Source organism: Stigmatopora argus, chromosome 22 (genome assembly GCF_051989625.1).
Source record: "Stigmatopora argus isolate UIUO_Sarg chromosome 22, RoL_Sarg_1.0, whole genome shotgun sequence".
NCBI classification, from domain to species: Eukaryota; Metazoa; Chordata; class Actinopteri; order Syngnathiformes; family Syngnathidae; genus Stigmatopora; species Stigmatopora argus.
This window is the reverse complement of record NC_135408.1, coordinates 9,924,875-9,952,500: the sequence shown is the minus strand read 5'-3', so window position 1 is coordinate 9,952,500 and position 27,626 is coordinate 9,924,875. Positions and strand designations below refer to the sequence as shown.

At 41.5% G+C, this 27,626-nt stretch overlaps 1 protein-coding gene across 7 annotated transcripts in view; it reads left to right on the top strand.

The window, feature by feature from the left end:
- Nucleotides 1–27,388, top strand: part of abr (ABR activator of RhoGEF and GTPase) — a 46,858-nt gene extending 19,470 nt beyond the window's left edge. For 5 of the 7 annotated variants that reach the window (XM_077591987.1, XM_077591988.1, XM_077591991.1 and 2 more), the window contains 19 exons: nt 1–55; nt 762–822; nt 1,753–1,805; nt 2,331–2,471; nt 2,957–3,078; nt 3,171–3,339; nt 3,930–4,049; nt 4,184–4,259; nt 4,348–4,452; nt 5,039–5,113; nt 8,483–8,580; nt 8,666–8,797; nt 23,788–23,847; nt 24,000–24,109; nt 24,346–24,485; nt 24,680–24,814; nt 24,894–24,999; nt 25,245–25,398; nt 26,136–27,388. The exon at nt 1–55 is cut by the window's left edge and continues 53 nt beyond it. In XM_077591987.1, the coding sequence (XP_077448113.1) occupies nt 1–55; nt 762–822; nt 1,753–1,805; nt 2,331–2,471; nt 2,957–3,078; nt 3,171–3,339; nt 3,930–4,049; nt 4,184–4,259; nt 4,348–4,452; nt 5,039–5,113; nt 8,483–8,580; nt 8,666–8,797; nt 23,788–23,847; nt 24,000–24,109; nt 24,346–24,485; nt 24,680–24,814; nt 24,894–24,999; nt 25,245–25,398; nt 26,136–26,225 (2,002 nt within the window). In that variant the 3' untranslated portion in view covers nt 26,226–27,388. Of the gene's footprint in view, nt 56–761; nt 823–1,752; nt 1,806–2,330; nt 2,472–2,956; nt 3,079–3,170; nt 3,340–3,929; nt 4,050–4,183; nt 4,260–4,347; nt 4,453–5,038; nt 5,114–8,482; nt 8,581–8,665; nt 8,798–19,733; nt 20,266–23,787; nt 23,848–23,999; nt 24,110–24,345; nt 24,486–24,679; nt 24,815–24,893; nt 25,000–25,244; nt 25,399–26,135 lie in introns of those variants that run through there. The other 2 variants (XM_077591993.1, XM_077591992.1) reach the window with 2 other exon arrangements.
- Nucleotides 27,389–27,626: the final 238 nt, after the last annotated feature.

Genomic DNA, 27,626 nt, shown 5'->3' with positions numbered 1-27,626 from the left:
GGAGACGGCCGAAAAATGCAGTCAAGCCAACGGCCAGTTCCAGAAGATATCCGAGGTTTGTAAATTCATTGGACTAGATTGGTCATTTATTTGCAGTACCATGTGAATTTAAAAAAATCATTTTTCTTTTTGGGTGGACCCCAAATCTGCAATAGGATGAGGGAGAAAAATGAATAAATAAATAATGACGTGAAAAGAGGCAGACTGAGTTCAGACTTTTTTATATTCTTTCAGGAAGCAATGTTTTTGAACGTTTTAAAAAAATAGTCATTGTTGTTCCCGTTAACCTTTGGTAAGGGAAGTGACTTTTTTGGTCATTAAACAGGTAGACCTCAGTTTTTACATTTGCTATATACAAATATGGCCAGCCAAACTGACACACCATAAGATGGATTCATATGTGAATGCAAGTATTCAATTATAATAACATATATATTTAAAAAAGAAATATTCCTCCCTATGGTGTTATCTCATTATATTCTTTGCATGCTTTATGATACTTTTTTGCTTAAATTCCATAGCATTCTACTCATTGGCAGATGAATGTTCATGAAAACAAAGTCTTAATTTAGTTACAATAAAACAGTCTGTAAATGCTCACGTTTGTGTTTTGGTACCCTATAAAGGGTATAAAGCCTCAAAGTTTCCTCATTGTTATTGAAGTGATTGTTTTTTTATGTAGATGCTTAAACTGAACATCTTGCTCTTCTTAGCTATAGAATAACCAATAGTAATACATCCACTTCTGTTTATCTTCCCAGAACCTGAAAGTCAAAGGTCCGAAAGATTCAAAAGATTGTACCTCAACTGTCACAATGGAAGGTAAATAGTGCGTTTGTGATGTTGTCTGTTTGTCTGCCAATGTATGTTAGGGCGCTGGGGCCGCTTTAAGATTTCAGTCCTGCCCCCTTACTAATTGTGTATGCAGTGGGGGCTCGGGGAAGCGCAAACTGGCACTCTCGCACTCTCGCACTCTCGCAGACTCCGTCTGTTGAGGAGACGAGACGATGGAGGTGCTGCTGGTCCTCCGACTCTGTTGTAACTGCACGTACGGTAATGATTGCCTTCGTGTTTTGATGAGGGAGTCTTTTATTTTAGCCTGGCGTCTTATCGATTAGAATGGAGATTTATTTGAAGTGTCCGCTTACAGATTTGGGCTGCATTCACAAGCTAACGGATATTGATTGCCTCATCTCGTTTGTGATGCTTTGTACAGGCAGGACATTTATTTACATTGGCTTTTTGTGTTTTGTAAACGGGATGGCCAAATATGGTCAATTTCATATGTTGTCACAGTGGATAATTTGTATGTTGTCTGATATCTGTAGGCATTATTAAGCAATTTTAAGTGTTGAAAATAGCTCCTGAAATAATGGATGGATTCTTTTAAAACCCATTTTTTAAAAAGATAATTATATATGTTATTTATTTGAAATGGGAGACCGAAGGAATGATGCATTAGCTTGTGCAATTTAACTGGTTGGCTGCCATTGACGTCCGTCCAAGCCGTTTTTCTGCTCCGATATTTGTCAAAAATTGTGGCTTCTCTTCACAGCTGAGCTCAACTTGTGTTTTTTTTCCCCCTTTGCACTTACTCACCCCATCAGATTGGTTGATCTGATCATAAATCTTTGAAATTGCTTTCTCCCAAAGGTGCAAGGTCAATCAAGCGCACGTCCTGTTAAAAGACACTTGAGCGTGACGTCGGCTTGTTGATACGTAGAATGTGACCTCTGCTTTCTCTCCATCCAGCGCTTCTTTATAAACCCATTGACCGTGTGACAAGGAGCACCCTTGTTCTCCATGTGAGTACACTCTAGATCACACCATCTTTAAATTGAATTATTTTGACAAATCAAACAGTCCGTGTCTGATTTAATGCCTGTATTCAATTTTTGGCGAGTGTCTTTTTAAATAGCGCTTAATTGGTCCTCATTTCGTTATGGTTCAACCTTATTTCTTAAAAGAATGCAGTCAATTTCCCTACTTCCTTAACGTATTATTATTTTTTTACTACATCAGAGTGCTACCATGCTTGCAAATCAAGTTAGTTTAGTTTCTCTAGGCACCATCTTCTCCAAATTTAAAGATATGCGGGCAACCTCCAATTAAAAGCCAGACAACTGATCAGTATTCCGTGGCCTGCTTCTTTTGCCCTTACCTACTGATAAAATCAGCTTTAGCAACAGCAAGGAAATGACTTTTTTCTATGAGATTACTGTCATTTTGTCTCCTCGAGGCAATACAAGCTGAAGGTCAATAGAATTGGTCTTTTTTATTGATCAAGCCCTCGGTATGCGCCTGTCTAATCTTTGGTTTTGGCACTGCAGGACTTGCTTAAACACACGCCAAAGGACCATCCCGATTTCCCTCTGCTGCAGGATGCTCTTCGGATATCTCAGAATTTCCTCTCCTCTATTAACGAGGAGATTGACCCTCGAAGGACAGCGGTCACAACGCCCAAAGGAGAGGTATGTTTGTCCCATTCTACGACTTCAAAAACACGACTTTCCCAGTACTTGTATGTTGCAAAAAGAATGCAAAAATTGCTAAAAATATCATGTAAAAAGAGTGCACATCTTCTACAACCTCCTAGTTAAAATGGATTGGTTTACTAGTTATAAACTATAAAATTGACAGCACAATGATTAAAAAATAACACTACACGATTGGTCGTCTATCAACGTCAATGACAGCCAAATTGTTTGTAAATGTGAATGTCATCAGCCTTTACATTTTAGATGAATGCTGTTATTTGGAGGACTTGTTTAATGTAAAACATCCTCTATAGGCAGCATGCAAATTATTAATAATATATCTCTGGATGATGTTGGAGGATTATTCATTCCTTTTCATGTTGTTGCCAAAGTCAAGCAAAGAAAGTGTAGCCCAGAAAAACTGTTGGTTTTTTTTCGAGACCTCGTGTGAATGTCGTATTTGATCCAAATTGGCTCAGGCTCGTCAACTGGTGAAGGACGGCTTCCTCGTGGAGCTGTCGGAAAGCTCCAGGAAACTACGACATGTTTTCCTCTTCACCGACCTGCTGCTCTGTGCTAAAATGAAGAAGACCTCCGCAGGGTGAGCCTACATTTGTTTTTTTGAATTCTGTTTATTCAGCCGTTTTTCAGATGTTGGGACTAAATTCCCAATTTCCACTTGACTTTCTGCAGTCGTCACCAGCAGTATGAGTGCAAGTGGTACATCCCTCTTGCCGACTTGACCTTCCAGACGCTGGATGAGTCCGATTCTTGTCATAGCATCCAAATTCTCCCCGAACACGAGATCGAAGAGATGAAAATCAAGATATCGCTTCTAAAAAGTGAGATACAGAAAGAAAAGGTAAGGCTTGATCCCTATTATCTTGCTGTTCTGGGTATTTCCATAAATTGTATGCAAAGAAGCCCACTCTTTTTGTAATAATAAGAACTGGTGGAGTTCCCGCGGTCCTGCTGGCGTGGTGCAAAGTCTGCCACTTGGGGTGCCAAGAGCAACCACGTTTTTTATTTCGAGCTTGAATCTGATAGTACACGGGGTGACTCACAGTTTCCTGTTAGCGAGCGATGTGTGTGTATTCGTGGTTTTTTTTGGGTCCACCGAGACTAAATAACATGATTAGCACATGAATTTCAAGCAAGACATTTGGAGCCTCATGGAGACATTAGCTAGGCTGACCACTACTAAAATGGAAAAATGGGATTAAATAAGCCCTTAATTACAACAAAATACATTCATAAAAAGTGTGTTTGTGTGAAAATTCATCTTTTTTATTTATCTTCAATCGCTAACAAAACTGAAGGATGTTTTGAAGCAATATGGTTGTCATCTTCCTCCAAAGGTGATTTCCTATTTTGACTGGATAATGTTGTAATGTTTGTATTTGTTTTGTTTTGAGTCTGGAAATGCGCTCAAATATGATGATGTCATTTTAGAAAGCACCGAAAGGTCAGAACCGCGTAGAGCGATTGAGGAAGAAAATGAACGAACAAGAATCTTGGCTGCTGCTTCACTCCCCCACAATTCCTTTCCGCCTTCACAACAAACACGGAAAGGTAATCCTGTCCAATCCGATCCAATTCGTGCAGTGCTCCTGATCACCACTAGGTAGAGACACATGTCAAGCTGTAACAAAGCTGTGCTTTCTAGAATGGGTTTGAGGACTTTGTGGTGTTTTTTTTCCCCGCAGAGCTACCTGTTCCTGCTCTCCTCTGATTATGAGAGGTCGGAATGGCGAGAAAGCATCCAGAAGCTCCAGAAGAAAGGTGACACCCACTCAAATGGAAATGACGGTTCTCCTTGTCGGAAAATATGGAGCGCATCCGACTACAGCGCCGCTTGTTGTGTTTTCAGACCTTCAGGCGTGCGTACTGAGCTCAGTGGAGTTGCAAGTCCTCACGAGCTCCTGCTTCAAACTCCGAACTGTCCACAACATTCCCGTCACCAGTAATAAAGATGGTAAGCCATTGGGACTCTCGTTTATTAACTCATCGGATTCCGTGGATGCCGCTAAATGTCCATTCCATTTTGACAGGGAGGGCCGAATGAGTGAAAAACTAAGAATAACGACGTTAATATTTTTATTCGTTGAAATTGGCATCATTTTGCTTCTATTAATATCACCGTAGGATCTAACTAGATTTATTCCTACCGACGTATTCAAAAATAATGTTTAGAAAAATTGGAATAATGACTAATATTGCCCAAAATGTGACAGAACGATCATAATCCATATCTCACGTAGAGACCCGCACGTCCACATATTCACAGTTTAAATAGTCACCAGCTGGTAAAGGAATGTTCTCATAATTAACGGATCACATAACAGAGGCCCACTTTAAGGCCGGCGCTGAAACCCAGGACATTGCGCGAGTTCTTTGATCGTGCCGCTCCATTATTGCCATTCTACCGTACAAATATTTGCATTTTTTTTTTCGGAAATGACCGAGTTTGACACCAAAATCGAAGTTCCCGACATGTCCCCATTTATGCAGAAAAACACTCTGTCGTTGCATTAAAGTCAATGTGATCCTTTTCTCCCCAGATGAAGAGACTCCAGGCTTGTACGGCTTTCTTCATGTGATTGTCCATTCTGCCAAAGGATTCACGCAGTCACCCAGTAAGTCTACTCGTAAAATATCTTTAATTCTTCCACACACTTGTTCACTCGCTAGACGGGCGTCCCACTCATAACAGCTGCAATGGAGAGCACACTGACACACACAAGCCCATCCATCACAATGTTGCTGTTATTAAGAGTAGTTTGTGGAATTTAACCCATGAGCGATTACAATCAGACACCAACCATCTACATTGCAATAATAGTTTATCTGTTTAACTCATTGGCAAATTGCCATTGACCAAAACTTACTTCCAAGCGCCAGACGTCTGGTCAAAATGGATTGTCGTCGATGGCAGTGAAAGATGAGGATTCACGGCTATTCTCCTGGTTTAATTGAATCGGACTTACATCGACGTGAAGGGCGGGCATTGAGTTCATTATAAACCGTATTTCCTATCATAATTCACATCCTGTTATCTTTGGGCAGACTGCGTGTAGCGTTTTAGCCAGTGGGATGTTTCTAAACCCGCACTGAGGCTATTTCAGATGTGCCAAGAACGGACAGCTGGCGTTTCAGAACACATTGTATGCAGTCCCACGCACACACACACACACACACGGTTAAAATATCAGATATCTCGTGAATAGACGGAGAACGATGATTTTCGCGGTTTCTCCGGAAAGCTGCGAGCGTTGGAAAGCCGCCTACGCGATTGTTACGATCTCCTTTCAAGGCCTTTTTGATCCGTGTAGAGAACAAGGACCTGAAGTGGTTACCAATAAGGAAAATGTTGACCGCGATGAAGTTCATCAAACCACACACACGCACAAACACACGAGCGAATGACTGAGGTTGATGAAAGCATTTTTTTTTAACTCGCGTTCTACGTCAAAACCACCATTTGGAGTATTTGGATTTTAAGCACGGTCAGCGGTAACGTTGCTGCGGTTATTGTTGACGTCTCCTTCATCGTTTGGACGTGAGACATTCCTTTTGTTTGAAAGCCACACTTTCTGGACTATAAAAGATAACACATGACTGTGATTAGTGGCTATTTTTCATAAGTTGCTATTTTGAGGAGATGGCTTTTCACACAAATCCCGTTTTTCCTCATGCATGTTGTAAAAATGTGATCTAAAGGGTCATTTAACCCCTTTTTCCACCAAATTGGGTTTTGACACCACGTAGGGCCGTCAAAAGATGTATATCGTCTTATAGTCGGAAAATTACAATTATTAATGAATGGTACATTCTTGTTTGCCAGATGTATGCATTTAGGAGGCTTAACACCCACGGGATCCCCCTTAAGGTGTGGCCCTGGCTCATTTGGTGACCCCAGATAACCTCTAGCAAATGTTTGGTCCTCAGTGGTGGCGCCGATGTCTCTGAACCGGTCAAATTTCCATGCGTAGTACTTTGTTTTGACGGGTACTCAAATTAAGTACTTATACTTGTACTATGACCCCAAAAGCGACTGTAGTTAATTTATGGTTCATTTTTGTCATTGTTTCTTCAGAGTAGGGGCTGGATGCTTTTTAGTTTAGCGGCCTGTCACTTGTCAAGTCATTCTTGAGCAAGAACACACGACACAACTCCGGGCAAAGATTAGCATCCTGTTTTGGAACACACACTAAGACTACAAACTTCAGTCCATGAAATGGAAAAGGATGGGATCCATTAACCTCTGTATCAAGGGTTCGCAGACCCCATGCAGACCAATTCATCCCCCCTTCAGAGTCAGCCTTGTAACGACCTGCTCGGAAAATTCATGAAGTTCTAGACCACTTTTAGTTTGCCCTACTTTCCTGTGTACACACACACACAGAAAAAAAAATATATATTTATAGCCGGTCTTCCCGATTTAAAAAAATGGATGCATAAAGTAGTGTGGGAAATACAACTTTAAGTACTTTAGGTACACAATACTAATACAATTGGACTTATTTCTGTTTTATTCGTTTTGATTTAGTTACTATTATTTTAGTTTTTACTTAGTACTTAGTTTTTACATTCCTTTAAATGCCATGATTAAAATATATAAAATGCACTACTTAAAATGTATCTTATAATAAATCACGCCCCTGTTTTTTTTCTTCTCAATTTAAAAGGTCATCTATGAGTTGTTACACGTCTAAAGCATACAAATTCAGTTGATGAAATATCTCCCCCATAGCCTGGTTCAATTCCCCATCCAATGAACTCCCCTTAAATCATCAGCACTAATCTTCCTCCCTAATTATGCCCGCCTTTCACGATGCTGAAAAAAAAACAAGCCTGAAAGGAATGAAACCCGATGGGCTGAGCTTCATTATATTCGACTGTCCTGTTGTTATCTCTTCATAAATGACAACACGTTTTTGACATGAACCAAAAACAGTGGTGCCTTTTAGAGCCGATTTTGACTTAGTGCATGTGGCTCTGGAACGTATCCCCTTGCCATAAAGCCGGTGGGTTCGCCGCATAAACATATCTTCTGTCAGGCTTGAGGAATGTTTATACGTATAGGAGATTTCAACACACTCACACAAACCCCCGCTTCCGTCCGCTGGTGTTTCGCTCAATCACAGCAGCTCTCTGGGGAAAGGTCGAGCCACACGTCTGCACATCCATCATCATGTCAGGTGAAGTCCTTTTCCCCCCAGAGAGCAGGTTGCGGCTAGAGAACGCTTTACAGACAGGCAGCGTTGCGGCCTCCAAAAAATGCTACAACAGCATTTAAGAACACATTTAAGCAATTTAATTGCTCGGTGGCAGGGAATGGACAGGCGACATATCTCATTCTGTCACGTAGAGTATATTCACTGACTAAAATTGATTTTTTTCACCTCACAAAATTTAATATGTTGACACTTGTAGGACATCTTCACTGTCATTGGCTTTTTTTTTCAATATGTTTTTAAACCGGTGGGAAATACCAAAAATTCAAATGGGACCACCCCCTAGATGTCATGCGCATATTTTAAGACTAATGAATGTTACATGGCTTCAGTAGTAGTAGTACTCCATTAGTAGTACATTGAGATTGGAACTTTATTACCACTTAAGGTTTATTTGGTGAGTCATGACAGCAATACGCTGGAGAAGTAATCTACTTACTGCATATAATCTTTGGAGAATTTAGGAGGACACCATATGAAAAGTGCAATATACTGAAGTTAATATGAACATCACTCATTAAGTCATTTTAATAGATCATTACGACCCAGTGAAAAGCATGGATTGTTAACACTTCATTTCATTAGAAAGGCAAATGCAAATTATGAATTTATATGTATGTCTTTTATAATATTTTTTTTCTTATCTTACTTTTAGCAGGGAACCCAATATACTTACATAATCTCAATTTTTTGTCACTTTTTTTTTTTTAAACAAAACCTTCCCTTACCTTAATCTAATCATTTAATTATCTCTTTCTCTCCTCCCAGATCTTTACTGCACTTTAGAAGTGGACTCTTTTGGATACTTTGTGAGCAAAGCTAAGACCAGGGTCTTCAGAGACACCACAGAACCTCATTGGAACGAAGTGAGTCGAAAAAACACAGTCTTTAGCTTTCCGGCTTTGTCGTGTGAACATTTTATCAACATTTATCACTCGTGTCCTTCAACAGGAGTTTGAGATCGAGTTGGAAGGATCCCAGTTCTTGCGAATCCTTTGCTATGAAAAGTGTTACGATAAGAGCATGCTCAACAAGGACGACAACGAGATCGTGGACAAGATCATGGGCAAAGGACAAGTTCAGGTAAGAGAGGAGAATGTGGAAAAATAGAGAGGCCTCAGTCCTCTTGGGGAGATTTCCCAACATGTGACTCGGTTTTCGTTAGCACAATGACCCGGTTTTGTCCTGCTTGGCTTCTAATTATTCCACTTGGAAATTCAGTTCAGTCAAACGGGATTTCCCCAGCCTTGTTGGGAGACTATACCATAAAAAAAAAATCCCTTCTGGGGGTTTGTAGACCACACGCTGCCTCCAGAATGGAAGATTAGTGGTTACATCATGGAGGTTTTTCAGAGCCACCTACAGAGGAGTCAGATTTTTTTGGGGGGTCAAGTCATGCCTGAAAAAAAAGTCACTTTCCCTATAAGGAAATCTACGTATTTCAGTTCAGAAATAAACTACAAACTTTACGTATTTCCTGTTTTTCTTCCACTGTTTATGCTTATCTTAGTCACAGTTGGGAGTCATTTGGGAAAGCAAATGTTGTATACATTTTAGCTCTTGTTTTGAAACATTCACTTCAGCCGTTTAAATGACTCAGTTTGTTCTAGTGCGTGGGGTGTGCAAACTGCGACCTCTTGCCTACTTTTTAATTCAAATGAGAGAAATATTGAATTATGGCTAAAATTCAGCCAAAGAATGGGTTAACTTGGCACTTTTACAATGATCTTGGAAACTGTTTTACTTTCAGTATTTCCTGGAGGAAATGATTTCAGGAATTTAGGGCTTTCAGAGTATATGACTTGCGATATATTATATCTATATTATTGTGGCACGTGTTTTTTTAAAAGTGACCGTAAATCCCACCTCTTTTGGTATTGCTGCCAGTCACGCAGACCAATGTTGCTGGGAACATCCACTTCTAGCCATCGACAGAAGGGGGGGAGCAAATAAATAGACCACATGTTTAGAGACATAAAATGAAGCTTGAAATGCCATGTCCCGGACCCTCGAGAGAGTGGGAACAGTCTACGTTTGATTATATGAGTGAGATGTTCTGGAAGAAATGGTTGTTTACTTTCAAATGGTGTTCTTAGTTGTTTTCCAGGTAAAAAAAAAAAGAAGCAAGATGCTTGAACTTTTCCGGTTAAAAAAAATAGAGTAAAACAGAACTGGAGTATTTTATACACATGTTATGTGTATCCCTTTGCAGACATTTCTCTGGAGTGCTGATACTTTCACTCAAAATGTTTGCTTTCTTGCTAATGTCAAGTTTAGAAGTGGCCTTCAATGTTTTGTTTTCTTCTCTGGAGACTTTTGCAGTCTTGTGGATTAGCGACTGACCGTAGATGGGCATGTTGAGCTGGAAGTTGTCTTTTTTTCCAAAACAACAGCATACTGCTATTTATTGCTTTTGAACTGACGAGGAACCATTTTTTTTGTATACTACTATAGTTGGAATATGTTTGTGTGTGTGGAGATATAGTTTATTTGCAACCCTTGTGCTCTAGATAACCTCTTACCCCTGGGGTCACCATCGTTAATCCTTTTCTGCCCAGCAGCAATGTTAGATTCCGCACCTTCTGTACACCAAAATGCCAGATTTGAAGTTTTACTGAGGAGATCCATATGCTCTTGCTGTATATTTAAGTTTATCACTAGTAGATGTCCATCCAATCCATTTAAAGTGAATGAATGAATGCTCTCCCACTTTTATTGGATTGGATGTCTATCGCCGGCAATGGCAGACCTTGAGTTCACCCAGGGCTGTCAAAAACATGGCCCGTAGGCTGGAAGTGGGCTCGTAGGGGTCTGCCTGACAGGCACTTTGCCCAAAATAAATCCGGCCCACATGAGATCTAGTCGGCCCGCGAACTAAATTGAGTTTGACGCCGCTGACTTAAGTATTTTCCAAGCGCACCAAATAACCTGTGGCATGCCATGATTCTCTAGAGAGGAGCACTTGCATAAGTGTTAAGGATCTGAATCCCCAAGCTTTACGGACCTGAGACCGGGCCAATCGCTCAGTGTCTGCAACGCTTTCATCTCGCTAACCCGACCCTCACACGCACTCGATACCGGCTTCCCTGTGGGCTTTGGTCTTAAGGGTTTCCTGTCTTGTTTTTTGTTTTTTTTCCACGGCTCACAAGCTGTCAGTGGCCTGATCAGGAATAGGATTCTAAAGTGCATATCTCTAACTAACCTACTTCACCTGAACCCCAATGGGGGTTCAGTTTGCTGGCTCGTATTCGGGTCGAGCGCACGTCAACCCCCTTGCGCCGTTAACGTTCCTCGATAAGCCGTAACCTGAGCACTTTCCCGGAGATAGCGAGAGCCAGATAAGGAAAGTAGAAGAGAAAGAACTGATGAGCCTGTTTGCCTAAGGCTTCTTTGACCCCGCCTCCCCTCCTGGAAGTGCAGGAGCGGGACACGGATGCGCACATTAGCCGATGTTACTGTAAAAGTACGGGTGCAAAGGGGTTGTAAAGTTGGTGGTGAGCATCTGTCTGCACTCTCATTTCCACTTAAGTGCCATCGTCCTCTCTGGTCATGAAGCTTTAGATGCAAGGCTTGACATTTATAAGCTCCGTGAAGGTTTTATTGATGAATGAGTACGCAATTTGCCTAATTGCAGATTGTCTTACGAAGCTTGTTGGAAAATGCAAGCAGCGTTCTCAGACGGACAACAAATGCATGAATGCATTACTTGGTCCGTTCATCTCGTCTGAAGACAATGAATTGGCGTGAAGAAATGAAAGTCTGTTGACCAAAGGCTGGGATCGAGCTTGCAGGCTGGATTTTTGCATTGGGTGTTTGAAATCTGACATCAATGGTGTCTTTGCTTTGTGTTTTCATGCCAAGATGTGATCTGTTATGTTTCTACCTGTGTTGCTGACAAGTAGACACACGCTGTTGTCAAAAACTCGAGGGAATATATCATTTGTAGAATGCTATGCTGTAGGTGTACTTTTATGCGCCCATTAAGGGCAGTTCATTTTATTGGGCACGGTAGGCCAAGTGCGATCAATCCATTTTGGGATTTAATTGGAGATTTTAATTGGAGATTAATAATTTAAAAATGAATTCATTTGAGTGTTTTGGCAGAAAGGAAAGTGTAATGACCACTTCAATAGATTACTTTTGTTTAACCTTTTACAGGGAAAAGGAATTTTTGGTAATTAAAAAAAAAGAATAGACCTAGTGTCCTCATTAGGCATATATTAGGCCACAATAGAACATTTTCCACCAATAAAACTAGTAGTTTTTTAAAATTTATAGTATTTAACTCATCACCTGTTATTGGAAATGAAATGGATTGGATGCCTAGTGCCATGAAAGAGTGCCCTGTAAAGATTAAAAACTATTTTGAGCTTTCTTTTCTCTATCTTGTCTCCTTAAAAAACTAGTTGGGACAAATATATTGTAACAACCTCCAAAAGGCATGCTGAGGTGTCATTTAAGAAGGGTTTCTGTATCCGAGCACCTTGTGTATTGAATGCATTGTAGACGTAAAAAAAAAGATATTTAAAGGCCAACATGTCCTCCCCCGCACCCCCCTCTGCCCACAAACATTCCATTTGTTTAGCCAACTATTTCAAATTGAAGCGCTCTCTTGATATGCTCTCCTCTAACCTCAGAGCTGACTGAGTAATTGGTCCTCATTACTATAACGTTGCATAATCTCGAGGAGAGATTGACTGCAGATGTCTGGCTTCTGATCATGCATCACGTGTGGATGCAGAGGAGGAAGAGAATTGGAATGAGAGCCCCAGATGGTGGCAAATTATGGTATGCAGAGGGCATACGTGAGAACAAAGGAGTCCATCGCAGCGCGACAAATGAACGACTCTCCAGGGACACGACTCCGACTCTTTTTTTCACATTTGCCAGCGACCTTTTTTGTCTCCGAGTCTTTGTGCAAAACGTAATTGGAAGCCGTTTAAAGCGGGGCCAGCTTGTGCAACGATAGAATTTGACAGCCGCCAACGAGGCCGCGTGGAGATAATACGGGCCGAATTTAAGCCGTGTAATACGTTTTCCATTTTTATTATCAGAAAACTGGACTTTTCAATTCTCCCCTCGCTCTTTTTATTGTTTCAGCTGATAAAAAGTGCTGATGAGATTAATAGCGTGCTTGGGAAACAGGCAAGCTCGCACTTATTTCATCCTTTTGTCATGACAAAATCTCAGTGGGGGTTTCTGTTAGCAAATCGGTTTTATTTCACATTTTGCTCTGAGCTCCCCGAGTCCTGAAACTAAGCACAAAAAGTTCTGAACCAACCATTTGGCACCTGTGTCACCATCCTTGAGTCATTAAATGTGACATTCATGAGCTTTAAATACAAACAATTCCAACGTGAATGTTACGTCCGCTTTGCTTGCATACAACACAGTGGCCGGAGTAGTAGTTTAGTTTTCAATTTTACAGCTTCGCCATTAAGTTAGAGGATCAAGTGACCGTCCTTCTGGTCTCTTTGAAATGCTGTACGCACTTTCTAACTTGTCTTGCCTTTTTGATCATGCTTTATGACTTCCTGTCTCCAAAGTCCAAAGGCAAGGGTGGCTGAATGTCCCTTTCCTGTTCAGGCTCAGCTCCTTGTCGGTTTCATGTTTACTTGAACGTTTATCACGATAATCAGGTCATCGGGACAACCGTTTTTGACCAAATCAGTCCAACTCGAGGAAACTAATCCTTCTTCTCATTTGTCAAGTCATTTTGACAACTTCCAAGTTTTATCTGTTAAAATAATATTTTCTCTTTTAGCAATGAGTCCATTGTTGACACTTGAGTGACGGTATAAGTCATTGCCTGTAATTTCTCTTGGCAATGTTTTCCAAATTATCAGCTGTTAAGAAATATGAGTCACCCCCATTGCAGTTGTTCCACATCAACTGTTGCGCTAAAGCTATCTTGACGCCACGTGACTTTTTAAGCATTTGTCATGTTAAGTAATGCTCTTGTTGACATATTACTCCTTTTAGTTTTATTTTCTTCCAAATTCCAATTCCCTAACGTACCCGCCAAATCCATCATGCCACCAAAACGGAGTAATGCAGCGAATTAACAATCGGATTGCTTCAGAGAACACTGCCTTCTTATCTCAAGTGAGCTTTTTCCACCACTTGAAGCAGCAGCCTCTTGCGTAACCACCCTTGTGGTGATGAATAGCTCTCTTTCTAAAATGTCCCCGGCAGACTCATCAAATGTGTTGATCTGGTACAGGCGCGCTATCTCCAGTGTGTACCTGTTCTCTCTTTCAGTGAACCGAGTAGGCGTTTCGGAAGGACACGAGTCGATTGCGCCGTATCGCACGAATTGTGTAATTTGTTGCGTAACAGCTGGGAGAAAGATGTCGAGTATCACCATGTGCGGAGGAGGTGTTTGGCTAGAGTAAATCGTGTGCGGTCGTTTGGTCGCCGGTCTTTTGGTCGCGGTCTTTTGGTCGCCCGAACCGCGACAATGGGCGACCAAAAGACCGGCGACCAAAAGACCGACGACCAATAGGCCGGCGACAAAACAAGGTAAAACAACACGGTCTACGCATCAATAAAAGCCAACAATGGCCATGAGCAGTTTCACTGAGCCGACGTGTGAGTGTATAAGAGTTTGTATGTACAGGTGTTGCCCCTTTAAGAAGCTACGTTAGTCAGGGTCTTAACAAGTTCTCCAACAAAAAACAACAAAAGTCCGGGAAATTTTGAGTTTTTCTTTAGCCTAATAATGACTAGGGCATTAAGTATGACTAAATAGTCATTCGCAGTTTGTATTTAGGGAATTTGAGCAACAATTTAAATGGTAATTATCAATAACCTTTCGGGCGACCAAAAGACCGGCGACCAATCGACCGTGTACCAGATTGAATATGGTTTTAGCGCTTTGACCAGACTCTGATCTCTGCTTACAATGCATTTATTAACCCCATTAAAGGCTCTCATTGGCTACCGTTGACGGCGTTGGTACTTCCAAGTTTAGAATGGTCGATTGCACTGAAAGATCAACCATTGGATGCCAGGTGTTTTTTTAGATTTATTTTCTAAATGTTTATTTCTAAATGTTTCTATTTTCTCAAGAATCAGCTAATGGTGAGGGAAACAACTTAAAACTAAATTGGGTCTGGGTGGGGTCGGTGCACAAACGATACCCACTGCGGCAAAAAAAAGTCCCAAGCATAATAGCAATATTAATTATTATTATTCTTATAACACTGCTTTAAATGACCAAAGTAGCTACTTGACCTATGAAGGGTTAATATAGAGCAACACTGAAGACGCACATTAGCAAGACAATCTCACAGTAGGTCACTGGGTCATACCGAATGACAGAGTAGTTTTAATATCATGATAATTCTGAATGTATTATACAGTTTAATATTCCAAGAGTGTGCGTTTTGCAGATGGTTTCCTCTTAATACTCTAGACAAGAAGACCATTGGCCTCTGATGACAGTATTCATTTATAGTTACTCATGCCATCCAACATCCGATTTTGCAATACCTCTTTTGAGTTCTCATTATAATAAACAAGATAGCTATAGTTTTTTCCACGAGCCCTCGTTCCAGGCTTCATTGCATAATCCATCCATCCGTCCGTCTTTTCCGCCCATGTAATCTTCTAGGTGGCTGCGTGCAGTCACTCGTCATTTTACTCTCCCGAGTAAATAATTCAAGCAGGTCAGTAGGGCGTCATCTTGGGACGCTTCTCGCCATCGCTACAAATGGGTCATGCCGCACAGACGGCTTGCTACCAATCAGTAAAAGGCTACAAGCCCAACATACCCTGTGCCATTTTTTGGCTCACATGTCAGGTATAATGCTAATACTATGTCCTATGTCCTGCAATTCCACTACAAAAGGAATAATAGTTTACTGGAGAAGTACTAGAATGCAAGTTTTAATGTTGGCCTTAATACAGACGGCGGCTCGCACACTATCACGAGTCCTAAATATCATTATTGCAGATCCCTTGACATCATTTTAAGGCTTTTTGTCCACTACTTCCTTTATATATAAATTTATTAAATTGCGTTTCCACCCAAGACAGAAATCTTGAGCAACAAAATGTTTGAGTAACCTGTTTTAGTAGCAATTGTACCCATTGGCATGGAGCTAAAAGTTGGAGCTAAAAGACACAATGCCATTCATTGATCATTGCGGTGTGGTAAGACGAATGGAATGGAATGCCAAGAGCACAAACTGCCTTCCACAAGGCGAAAAAAAGAACGCTAAATGCCGGGAGTCCTCAATCCTCCATTCTTTTCAATGTTTTTATTACCATGTGGTATGCACTAGTCTGCAAACCTGCACAAGTGAATTATTTTTTTAAAAAATGGATGAGTTATCTGACACTTAACTGCCAACTCTCAACAGAAAATCCAAATAATATATTGGTCCCACGTAGTACCCCCTCCAACCCAAAAGCAGCTAATGAAACCTTCTTATTTCCTGGCCTCTGCTTCATTTGTTCCTAAGCGTTTAATAAGTGATGGAGTGGGTAATCCGCCGAAGAGCGCTCCCAACGGTTCAGATGAAAAGAAAATCGGAATAATCTGCAGCGGACCCTGAGGCGCATTCCCCACTTGGCCAAAACCCCCTCTGCGCTCCCACTTTCTCACTCCCACAGTACATTGAAGAGTTCTCCTCTCACACACACGCATACGTACAACATCAAAACACAACCTTGTGTTTAAGTCACTGACAGTGATAGACGTCCAATCCATTTGAAATGACAGGGCGCCCAATCATCCTCCTACTTCACCGACTAGTAATGAACTCATTTACAATTTACAGCACAGGTGTCAAAGTGGCGGCCCGGGGGCCAAATCTGGCCCACCACATCATTTTGTGTGGCCCGAGAAAGTAAATCATGAGTGCCGACTTTCTGTTTTAGGATCAAATTAAATTAAGATTATAGATGTATATTATATTTCATGATTTTCCCCCTTTTAAATCAATACTTGTAATTTTTGTCATTTTTTCTGTGTTTTTAGTTCAAAAATCATTTTGTAAAATCTGAAAATATATATAAAAATCTGTTTTCCACTTTCATATGGAACATAATGATTAAAAGAGATTTTCCTTTTCTAAGAAAAAAAGCTCAAATAAACATTGTTTTAGATCGATAAAAAAAATTGAATAGTTAGGGCTTTTGATCCAGTTCTTTAAATCCAATTATTAAAAAAAAATCTAAATATTATATCTAAAATAGTCCGGTCCTCATCCAATCGAGCTGACACCCTTGATTTACAGTGTCACCACGTGCATTTATTATTAAAAAGGAAGGCGGGTCTTCATATCTTGGCATCCTGGGCGCTCGGGATGAGCCATCTGCTCTTTCACCTTGCAATTATGCGAGCAATTCTGTGGAAGAAACGCAATCTAGTCTGTGTAAAGTGCATTAAAAGAGACGTTTTAGCGAGGATCACGCAACCCGCATTTAGTCGTAAACTCTCTTCACGCACTGTGATTAACGATCCTCCTGATTCAACTCATCTCCCCCTTTTACGTTTAATCTTTTATCAATCGGACGTTACGTACAGCCCTCGCGCTCCCGTCTATTTATCAATTTTTGATCCGGGTGAATGACTTCAGAGAAAATAAAGGTCTATTCTTGCACTTGGCGAATGCGAGCAACCACTAAAACCAGGTAGCATGAAATAGTCTGCTTTAGACAAATATTATGTTAGCACACTGCTTTCATGTTAATAGTCTGCAATTAACCATCTTGTAGGGTGGAACGGTGGTTTTGGGGGAGCCGTGGTAGTGTTTTGTGAACCGCAGTCTTCTGTGTCATCGCGTCTGTTACGTCGTCTCGTACGTAGGCTTGTTTTTAATGCTGTAAATAATATGATCAAATGTCAGGGATTGATTGATTTGGCTTCGTGTTCACTCGCTAATGTTGATGTGGTAGGACATGTTGGACTCTTTTTGACCCCATTTAAAAAGGGAAGGCTGGCAAACGGGAAAAAATCTTGACCGGAGAGAAATAATGGGTGTCAGTCTCGCAGATACGTAGTCCCTGATTTGTCCTATTTTATTCATTGATTCCTGTTCAATTTGTCATTGGTTGGAAAAATCCATTTGACCATCCAAACCATGCTCAAGAATTTTCAACTCCTTTGCCTAAGACTGCTTTTCACATTTTGGGGTTTATGCTGATGTTTTTACTGAGAATATTTTGGTTTTGTGAAGGAAACTTAAGGTTCTAGCCAGAAGCGACTGCAGCAAGTTGTCCAATCAGGAGAGAGAGCTTCAGTTTGGTCAGACGGAAGATTTATAAAAGGCTAGATTGAGATGATTGATTGTCATGGAAAGCTATAAAAGTATTCTACACTCATGCTAGATCTTTGTCTTTTAAACGCCATTTTTTACTGAAACTCTTATCGCTCCTTAGATCATTTACGGAATATTTTGAAATATTCTTATCACGATGCGCTCTGATAAAAGCTCTAGATGTCCACTTCTTTTCACTTCACTTCACTCATCTAAAGCAAAAATATCTTAAATCTCCCTTGGGGTTTTCTTCCCTCTCATTTCCCCCCCAAATTGTTTTCCCAGACATTCTTTCCAAAAAGTGACGCATGGAGTGCATGCATGTGTGTGTATGTGAGTGTGTGTGTGTGTGTGTGTGAGTGTGTGTTTCCTACTTGTAAATGTTGGGGGTTAAAAATACATTTCAGCAGGGGTTGGCTGAGGTCTCATCTTTGCCAAGCAGACACACACATCGCCGTCCTTTCTCGCCATTTATCTTCTCCGCGGAACCCGAGTCATTTGACGCTGTCTGCCGAAGTCTGAGACGTCCTGCGGAGATGTGAGGACATTTTCTGTCGCGCTTAGTGCCCATGTTGACAAAAAGGGAATAACTGAGTTCATCTTTATAAGACTTGCTACTGCTTTGGCAGGCCTTATGAGCTTACTGTTGTTTTTATTGTTTCATCCAAAGCCGTGGGAAGGAAAGACAAACCTAAATCAGTTATTTCTCATTTTTAGGCCACGTCCTCGTCATCCATTAATCGTTGCATCCCTACTTAAGGGCATCGGATACAAGAAATTCCGCAGTGTACTCAGCACCAGTCTACCCGCTAATTCATTACGACTGTTTAACCCAGCATTGAGACATTGTGGATACAGGCTGGTGTCTTTTTCTCGAGTAGAATATTTTGCCCTCTGGTAGAAAAGAAACACCAGACAGTGGACGGAGATGGAGTTTGACAGGCATGCCCACCCTAGCAGTACCCCCACCCCCATTGAGCCATTTAGATCGGCGCCTTTTTTAAGAGCAGACTGCCCTTTCTGAATAAAGACGTGATTGGCTTTTGACACGTCTGCGGGAATGTGAGCTGGTGCGTGCGCTTGTCTGACGATGACATTTCTACAGCTTTAGTGTAAAAGGTTTAAGTCACATTCATGGGATATACAATTAAAATGATCTGAGACAAAGCAGAAAAAAAGGTATTACTAGTAGCTAACTGAACTGTTCTTTTACTATTCAAAGAAATTTGATCATACATCCCATGTAAATAAAAATCACAAGTCCCGGTCATGTCAATTATGACTTATTTGGGTCTTTTGCCGAGAAAACGCACCTTATGGAGAAGCACTACCAATTTCGTCATTTAAAACTGGGTGTGATGACAATTAGGCTGTTTTTGTTGATGATGACGACAGGGCCTATGTCTGATTATTATTATCATTCTTATTATTATGTAAAGTTCTGAAAACAAACTGAATCCAGTCTACACTTGAAGTTAATCTTTCACGTACCACTGCAATATCGGGCTTTTCTGCCGACGCTCACTTCCCGGCGGTGATGACCAACTGTGGGAAAGGTTGAGGAAAGGTCAAACGGCCCAACAACAAAACTGTCCGGCACAGTGTTTTCCCTCATTGAGGCTTTTTTTGTTTGCCCCCACTGTTCTGGAGGTGTGTCCAGCAACATCTGGAGAAGGCCCACAGCGCCAATGGCCGAGCGCATTCTCCCCCGTTCTCCCTCCTCTCTCTCTCACTCTCTCTCACTCACTCACTGTGTCACGCTCGTGTGCTAGTTGTCCAACGGCACTCAGCGAGGAGATGTTTGCCGCTGACTGTGAATCCAGCTCCTAGGTGGAATTATCCCCGATCTTATTAAAAAGCCATGGCCCCGTCTTATCGTCTTGGCGTTTGAAGGTCTTCTTTTTTATTTTTTAATGAAGCTCTAAGAGAATCGACTTGGGACTCTTTTTTTTTTTCTTCTTTGCCTCAATCTCTCTGTCAGGAGCTTCTGTTGTCTTGCGGGACTACGAAAGGCTTGATTGCCCCCCGTCCTCCTCTTTGTAGTCGCGCTACTTCCACCTGCGTCTTTTGGAAGAGGGCACCCGAGCTTTTGGGATGACGGAGATCCTGGTGTCGGATGTGAAGCTCAACTCGGTATGCGAGCATCTGGAGCAGCAGTGCTGCCTGGACCAGAATCAGCACAACCTTTCCGGTCAAGCGCAGACCCCCCCCGGACTTAGAAGACCCACTAACACCGGGGCCAAGCTTTGGGGTCGCGTCCGCAGCAAACTGCTCAGACAAAAGGTTTCAGACACACACACACACACATGTCTTCTGCATCTTTTATCACATTTGTCTTATATTGTATCTTATTTTTAGTTTCGCGCCTTGCCTTTGCCTACCGCAAGGGTGTCAAACATCTGGCTCGTGGGCCCAGAGCGGCCCGCGGTGTTGTTCTCTGTACGTTCATACAGGATCAAATGCTTTTTTTAAGAGGTGTGTGATTGAGTAGGGGAAATAGTGCATTTTGATCAAAGTGGATTATTGTTTTTCTCAACCTATCCGAATAGACCATCCAAGGTGGTTTCTCATCATTTGTGTAAGCAGCTTATCCCAAAATAGAAATGCCTTCCCAGTCAAAATGGATTGGACGCTGAGTGCCTTCAATGACAGCCAAATCAGTGGCCTGGAGAAACAATCAAGCTTGTTTTTCTGCTTTCTCTATTCTTTGTTCTAATTATGTCTAAGAGCAAGCGGTAGAAAAAAATGGGAAAAAAAAACGTAAATCAAATTTCTGGCGAAACGGATCGGCCACTTTATTTTTAAGCTTTATCGCCCAGCCTTTGGCATTCCACATGCTCTACTTTGTTCTTCATTAATTAACAATAACATGGATGTTGGCTTGGTGTTTTTCACGCAAGAAACTTCCCAAGGGGAGCGTTCGGTTTAACTTTAGACCAGTACTAATTAGTTTCTCATTCGGGGTTTTCTTGGTTTGGATGTATCCATTCATGATGTATGCATTCAAGATACAGCATATTTCCATATTGGACTTCCTTTGCCGTCAACGTTTCTTTCAATATGAATGTCCAGTCTTCTCCCCAGAACATATTCTGTAGGATTTTCTTCACCTAAATGTTAGCGAACGGCATATGAGAAGGTGGTGATGGCGTGTTTCATCACGGTCAAAGTGTGTCAGCGTCACTCACCCCCACTCGGCACACAGCCTGCATAGAATTCCCGTGTGAGGATGCCATTCATCCCCCCCTTCGCATATATTCAAAGAGGCTTTTGAAAAGCCGTTTTTATGAGTACACTTACTGTGCGTCAGTTTCTTTTGGAGCTCACTTACTTACCTTTTGATCCGATCAACTCCGTTAGAATTCTCTTCTTCTTTTCGCCCCCATCTGGCGAGTCAGTTTTGGCATTATTCCCGTTTGACGGAGGATCGTAAACCTCCTTTGTTTAAAAACAAGCATGCAGCGTTTTAAAATTGCCCACAGAATCGTCATCCTACAAAAGGTCCGATGTTGACATAATAGCTTTTCCTATTCGTCATGACTCGGATTAGATTGTTACGTGTTGTATGGTTAAAATCCCCCTTTTAAAAACTCAATATTAAGCATACTTCTTAAGAATACCTCTATTTGGAGTATTTTCTAAAGTTGAACTTTTCATATAATAGGAATTTAATTAAATGGTGAAGAATAGAGGAAAGGCTGGAGCCCAAAAGTAATTAGAATAAAATGAGACTGGGAATGTGTCGAACTGACACAAATTGTGATGGCGCGCTTACCCAATTGTTGCTGAGGATTTGACTGTCTGTTAGACGTGATGACCTGTTTGCTGGATTTGTTTTTGTTTTCTTTCTGCCCTTTCAACCGGCTTCAAATTGAGAACAATAGAGATGGGCTAGCAGTTGATTCATGGAAGACAACCGGATTTTAGCATTACTAGTTTCCCCTTTAAAACCCCAAAAGCATTTTCTTATATATATTTAGTTTGAAATAGTGCTTCTATGCAACTGCCAAACCTTGGAGTTCATTGTGATGTCTCACATTGAAGTATAGTTAATCAAATCCAGTTTTTATTAGTTAAAAAATGTTTGCCAAGCTTCTCACAGTATTTTTACATTTATTTTTTTTACTTGTCGTCGTGTACATTCTTACATAAGCATTCAAAAATAAAAAGGGGGAATTTAAACATCTTCCTTTTTATTTTTTATAATATTTCCATTTTTATTTTCATTAAAAAAACTCATAGAATGTAATGTATTGTTCCATAGCTATATATATAATAGTATATAGTATTTGCATGTACTTATGTATTTGCCAATGCTGCCTTTAAGTATTTCTATTTAATGTGAATGCAAATAGGTAGAATGGATATTAGATTTGTATTTAGAAAAATGAGACAGCCCTTCTTTACCCCTTTTTTTATGCATGTAGGATAAAACTCACACATGCAGCAAGACCCTCGGTATTGCATAATAAGTGCGAGGAGTGTAGCTACTGCACATTTAGTATAGTATTGTTTTCCACGCACTCTGTATAAGAGAACCTCAGCGCGCCCGCAGAGATACCGCCGTTCCGCAAATCACGAGCCTCGGCCGACCGCAGGCCCTCGCCGATTGGCCGTGGCGTCAGCGCGACCGACGACGGCAACATAGTAACCGAGTTGGAGCGCTCCGATGGCCCAGCGTGACATCAGCTGCTGTTGAGGGAAGAAAGTCCCGTTTGCATCCGCACATGTAAACACGCTGATGTGTTTCATCCTCCTAAAAATAGTTCTGTTGCTTACATGGTGCGGAGCACCAGAGCGAGATGCGTGACATCTGGAGTGACGCTCTCATTGCTCCTGGAAACCTAATAAATGCGACAGCGTCGTTAGAGCCTCGTTTCTAATTACGGGCTAATCTCTCTGAAGATAATGAATACTTGAGCGCATCATAATTAATCCAGCATATATTATATCTCACGTCCATCTTGAATATTCATGACAGCACACTTTAGGTGGTTAATGGGGGCTGTATTCCGTATGACGCTTTTAATTACTGTTCATTTCCGCCATATTTTACTCATTGGCTGCCATTTTTAGCGCTTGACGTCAAAATGGATTGGATGTCTTGATATGAGCATTTACAGACAGTTTTCTATGACCAGTTCAGGGTGTAGTCCGCTTTTGGCCCAATATCAGATGGAATAGGCTCCGGCACCCCCCAGCATAAGTGCTAATGATAATGAGTGATAGTTTTCCCACTTGTTAAATGAATTTAATGTCACTGGTTGTACACTTTAAAATGCTTTCTGGGCATAATCGAAGTATATTGTGATTAATTTGCAGCTTTTTCTTTTTCATAATAAAATCATGTTTAGTTATAAATACCTATATTTTAACTCTGGCGTCCCTATCTGTGAACGTCACTTTTTATACATTTTCTTATAAATGTTAATATTGTGGCCTGCCCGATTATTTGGAGTTTCTCTGAGTGTGGAAACAAAAATATGTTTTAAACTGAATTTGTACTTTTTAGTGGGATCATTCTCCATTTTGTCATGCAAAAAGCTCTTCCCATTACAAAAATGATTTCGTTGATCTGTCCTCCTGGATTTATGTGAAATGAGATTTTTTTTTTTCCATGTTGAAATTTTGATCCAGAAAGAAACTCATACATTGAACGCAATCAATGTCAGATCTCTTTGATATCACTGGTTATCTGATTAAGTGATGATGTCCTAAGCGATGTTATGTTTTGAGCATGTTGTTCTTGTTCCGCCAGCATGTTTTCATATCGCTCCGTCGTTCTGTCTCTGTTGTGTCTTCTAGCTGGATCCTCAGACCGTCCAATCCAAGAACTGGCACATGGACGTCATTGAGATGAACGGGGTAAGAGCTTTTGCCTCATTTTTGAAGGCATATCCGTCTTCAACTATGTTTACAAGTGGCTTAAATATTCAATTAACTGACAGATGGCAAAACATTTGGGTCAAGGGGCCCAGGCATACTCTAAATGTTTTTTTTTGGGGGGGGGTCTTTAGATCAAAGTGGAATTTTCCATGAAGTTTACAAGTAGGGACCTGAGCCTGAAGAGGACGCCGTCCAAAAAACAAAGTGGCGTGTTTGGAGTCAAAATCAACGTGGTCACAAAGTAAGCATACCTCTAGTCATTCAAATGAAAATGTCAAACAATGTTTGTAATGTAGCTCTTTTGTTTTGCAAACTATAAAAATAAGTGTTCTGTATATTGTCATGTTATGACAAAAGTAAATAAATACAAATCCTATTATAGATGGGCTTCGTTGTGGTTGAATGGGTTCCACATGATATATGATTAGGGCAACAACCATGATGTGTTTTTCTTCATTCGTTAAAACTTGTTTTCAGACGCGAGCGCTCCAAGGTGCCTTACATTGTCCGCCAGTGCATCGAGGAAGTGGAGAAAAGGGGGATCGACGAGGTGGGAATCTACAGGATCTCAGGGGTGGCCACTGACATCCAGGCGCTCAAAATTGCATTTGATACCAGTAAGAATTCTCCTCCATTTGATCACAAAAAAAATCAAGCCTCTTTAAAAGGGTGGCGAATTGGAATAACAGCTTTGAGGTTGCCCCGTGAGCATTTTTGAGAGGTGATCTCATCTCTGGGCAGTAGAAGGCAGCCAGCCAGGTTCTTGGGAGCTGTGGCTCGAGTTTGTAACCAGGGCGCATTGACCTTTTAGATACCAAAGACATCCTGGTGATGTTGAGCGACATGGACATCAACGCCATCGCGGGAACCCTCAAGCTGTACTTCAGGGAGCTGCCGGAACCTCTGCTCACCGACCGCCTGTACCCGGCCTTCATGGAGGGAATATGTGAGATGGTTTTTCACCTCAGCACGAGACTTTGGAGACGGACGCGAACTAATGTTTTTGTCTCTCCCGTCTCCCACAGCTCTTTCCGACCCCGCGGCCAAGGAGAACTGCATGATGCACCTCCTCCGCTCTCTGCCCGACCCCAACCTGGTGACCTTTCTCACTCTGCTCGAACACCTCAAACGGTAATTTTCTTTTGCAATTTGGCTCTCAAGAAATGCACAATCGTCAATAGCTGCCAATGACTTAATTGGACTTCAATGTGGAAACATTGAGGAAAAAAATGATGCATTGTGAGTCACTGGCAGCAATTTACTAGTTGCACTGTCTTCATTATATTTATCGGTCGTTAGTTGCCATCTAGTGCCTTTCTAGCGATACTACAACAAGAGATGATGCAAATGTTCTGTGATTTGATTTGCCTCCACAGGGTGGCCGAGAAGGAGCCCCTCAACAAGATGTCCTTACATAACCTGGCCACAGTATTTGGCCCCACACTGCTCAGACCCTCAGAGTTGGAGAGCACCAAGACGCAGAATATCACCTCCGCCTCGGACATTTGGTCACATGACGTCATGGCACAGGTACGACTTTGTACATGGCGTACGTTCTGCTCTTTGCTTGGTCACGGCCCATCCGTCAGTTCAATTATTAACTATTATAAGGTCATTGTTTAACTCTTTGCCTGCCATTGACGGCGTTAGTGCTGTCAATCGAATCGCATTAAAACACGAGCATTCACAGACGGACAAAACCTATACCAAATGTTAAAATTATTAGCCAAGATGTGCCAGGTATGCATGTTTTTTAATCACTCAATAGTCACTTTGCACTATGAAGGAAGGGTTAATATTACATTCTAAAATCAGCGTATCTGGGCTCGAATATCCTATCTGAATCTATCCTGGGCTGTGTTTCCTTTTTTTATTTTAGTCATTTGTTGGCAAAATCCCCTCCCATTCATCCAAAACGGCCTGATAAACCCATTCCACGAGGCCAGACTTTGCCTTCAGGGCTGTGGTTTTGTAGGCACATGTAAAACCATTAAGACGCTCACTCGCCCACTCAAACGGGGCCACAAGTGAAGCGCGCAGTTGTTTAATAATGTCATAAAACGACAAACGACGCGAAGCGATATTGATCATTTGATTATTTCAAACAGTCCTAGTTCTTCAGATGAGTCTTATTGTCTTTCTACAACCAAAAATGCTGGACAGTTATAGCATCGTATACTGAACTAGGGGGATACAGGGCAGGCTGCTTGCCGACTCGCCTTGGAAGGCCAATTAAATCAAAAGAATATGTATTTTTCTGCATCCAGGTGCAGGTGCTCCTTTACTACCTGCAGCATTCTCCCATCTCCTTTGCCGAGCTCAAGCGGAACACGCTCTACTTCTCCACCGACGTTTAAGCCAATCTCACAAGGTGACATCCGAGAGGCCGCAAAACAAATCCCTCCGCCCCTCCCAGCCGGCCCCCCTACCTCACCTCCCATGCAAGCGGGCATCTCCTCTTGACTGTACAGCACGCCCCACGCCATACCGTAACTCCTAGCGCCCCCTTGCGTAGGAGGGTGGTGACATTTTTGTGGTATTCTAGATATAAAGTCACGTTTGTAATGCGAGGGGTGGCCTCCACACCGACCGTCCGGAGACCGCGAAAGAGGAGGGTTTTCGAAGGGGGCCGCGGCCTGGCGCCGTGGCGCGGGATCGAGCCCGGGGATGCGACGAGGCATCCCGCGGCAACTGCATTTATGTTTTATAATAATTTTGTCGTTGAGTTTTTCCGTCTTTCTAGATTGGCGAACGCAGAGGAAGAAGCGCGTGTCCGTGATTGTGTTTGCGAATGAGCGAGTACGACTGAAATGAACGGATGAACGGATGAATGGATGGATGGCTGAGTGTCTCTTTTTCTTAAACGGCCATTCCCTCTTCACTGACTCTTGGCCAGATCAGTTCTATTTATTTGAAATATCTATATATATATCTGTGCCTGTACAGTTCTGTGCAACTAGAGAGATGCTCTAAGGTTTGTTTTTTGTTTTTAAGTTGATTCAGGTAGTGATGTTGTTTTTTTTTAGTTCCATTTTCTCACTCACCGTATTCAAAAATTGTATGGAAATGGTCACCGCCAAAGCGGTTCATTTGTTGCAACACCACGAGCACGCTAAAAAAAACAATGAATGAAAAGGGTTGCTTTTCTTTTCCAAGCATCTCACTTGCACCGGTTAAATCCAGAAAAAGGATTTGTGTTGTTGCACCTCATTTGCATGTTCAGCTCGTCATTCAGTTCAAGCCAAGTTACTCAGTTTGTGCGTTCAAGGGCATCCTTTTGTTGTTTGTTTGCTCTGTACAAAGGCAATTTTTCTGCTGTCGTGTCAGCAACAAAATAGAAAAAAATACAGCAAAAACAGAGTAATACGATTTGGTATTTTTCATAAAGGAATACAAATTCTAAAGTGTTTCATTTGACTTTAGGCAGGAATTTAGGTATGCTGTACTGTCATTTTGAGGATAAATGTAAATGTGAACGTTCTGCCCCTTTTATAGTGAAATAAAAGACAAATCAACTTTGTGATGTACTTTTCCCACAAACAGAAAACTTAATTCACTTAATTATTGGCAAAATGATTTTTCCCCATGCATTATTTTTTAAACTTGACTATTACTTCGTATGGATGCTGCAATTTGTCCATCGGTTTCCCTTTAATCAACACGCCTGCCTTCATGCAGTTCCTGTCCTCCGCCACATTGCAGCGTGGGGGCGCTGTTTCTTAACGTCGCTTTGGAAAAAAACGCACTGTTGCACAGCT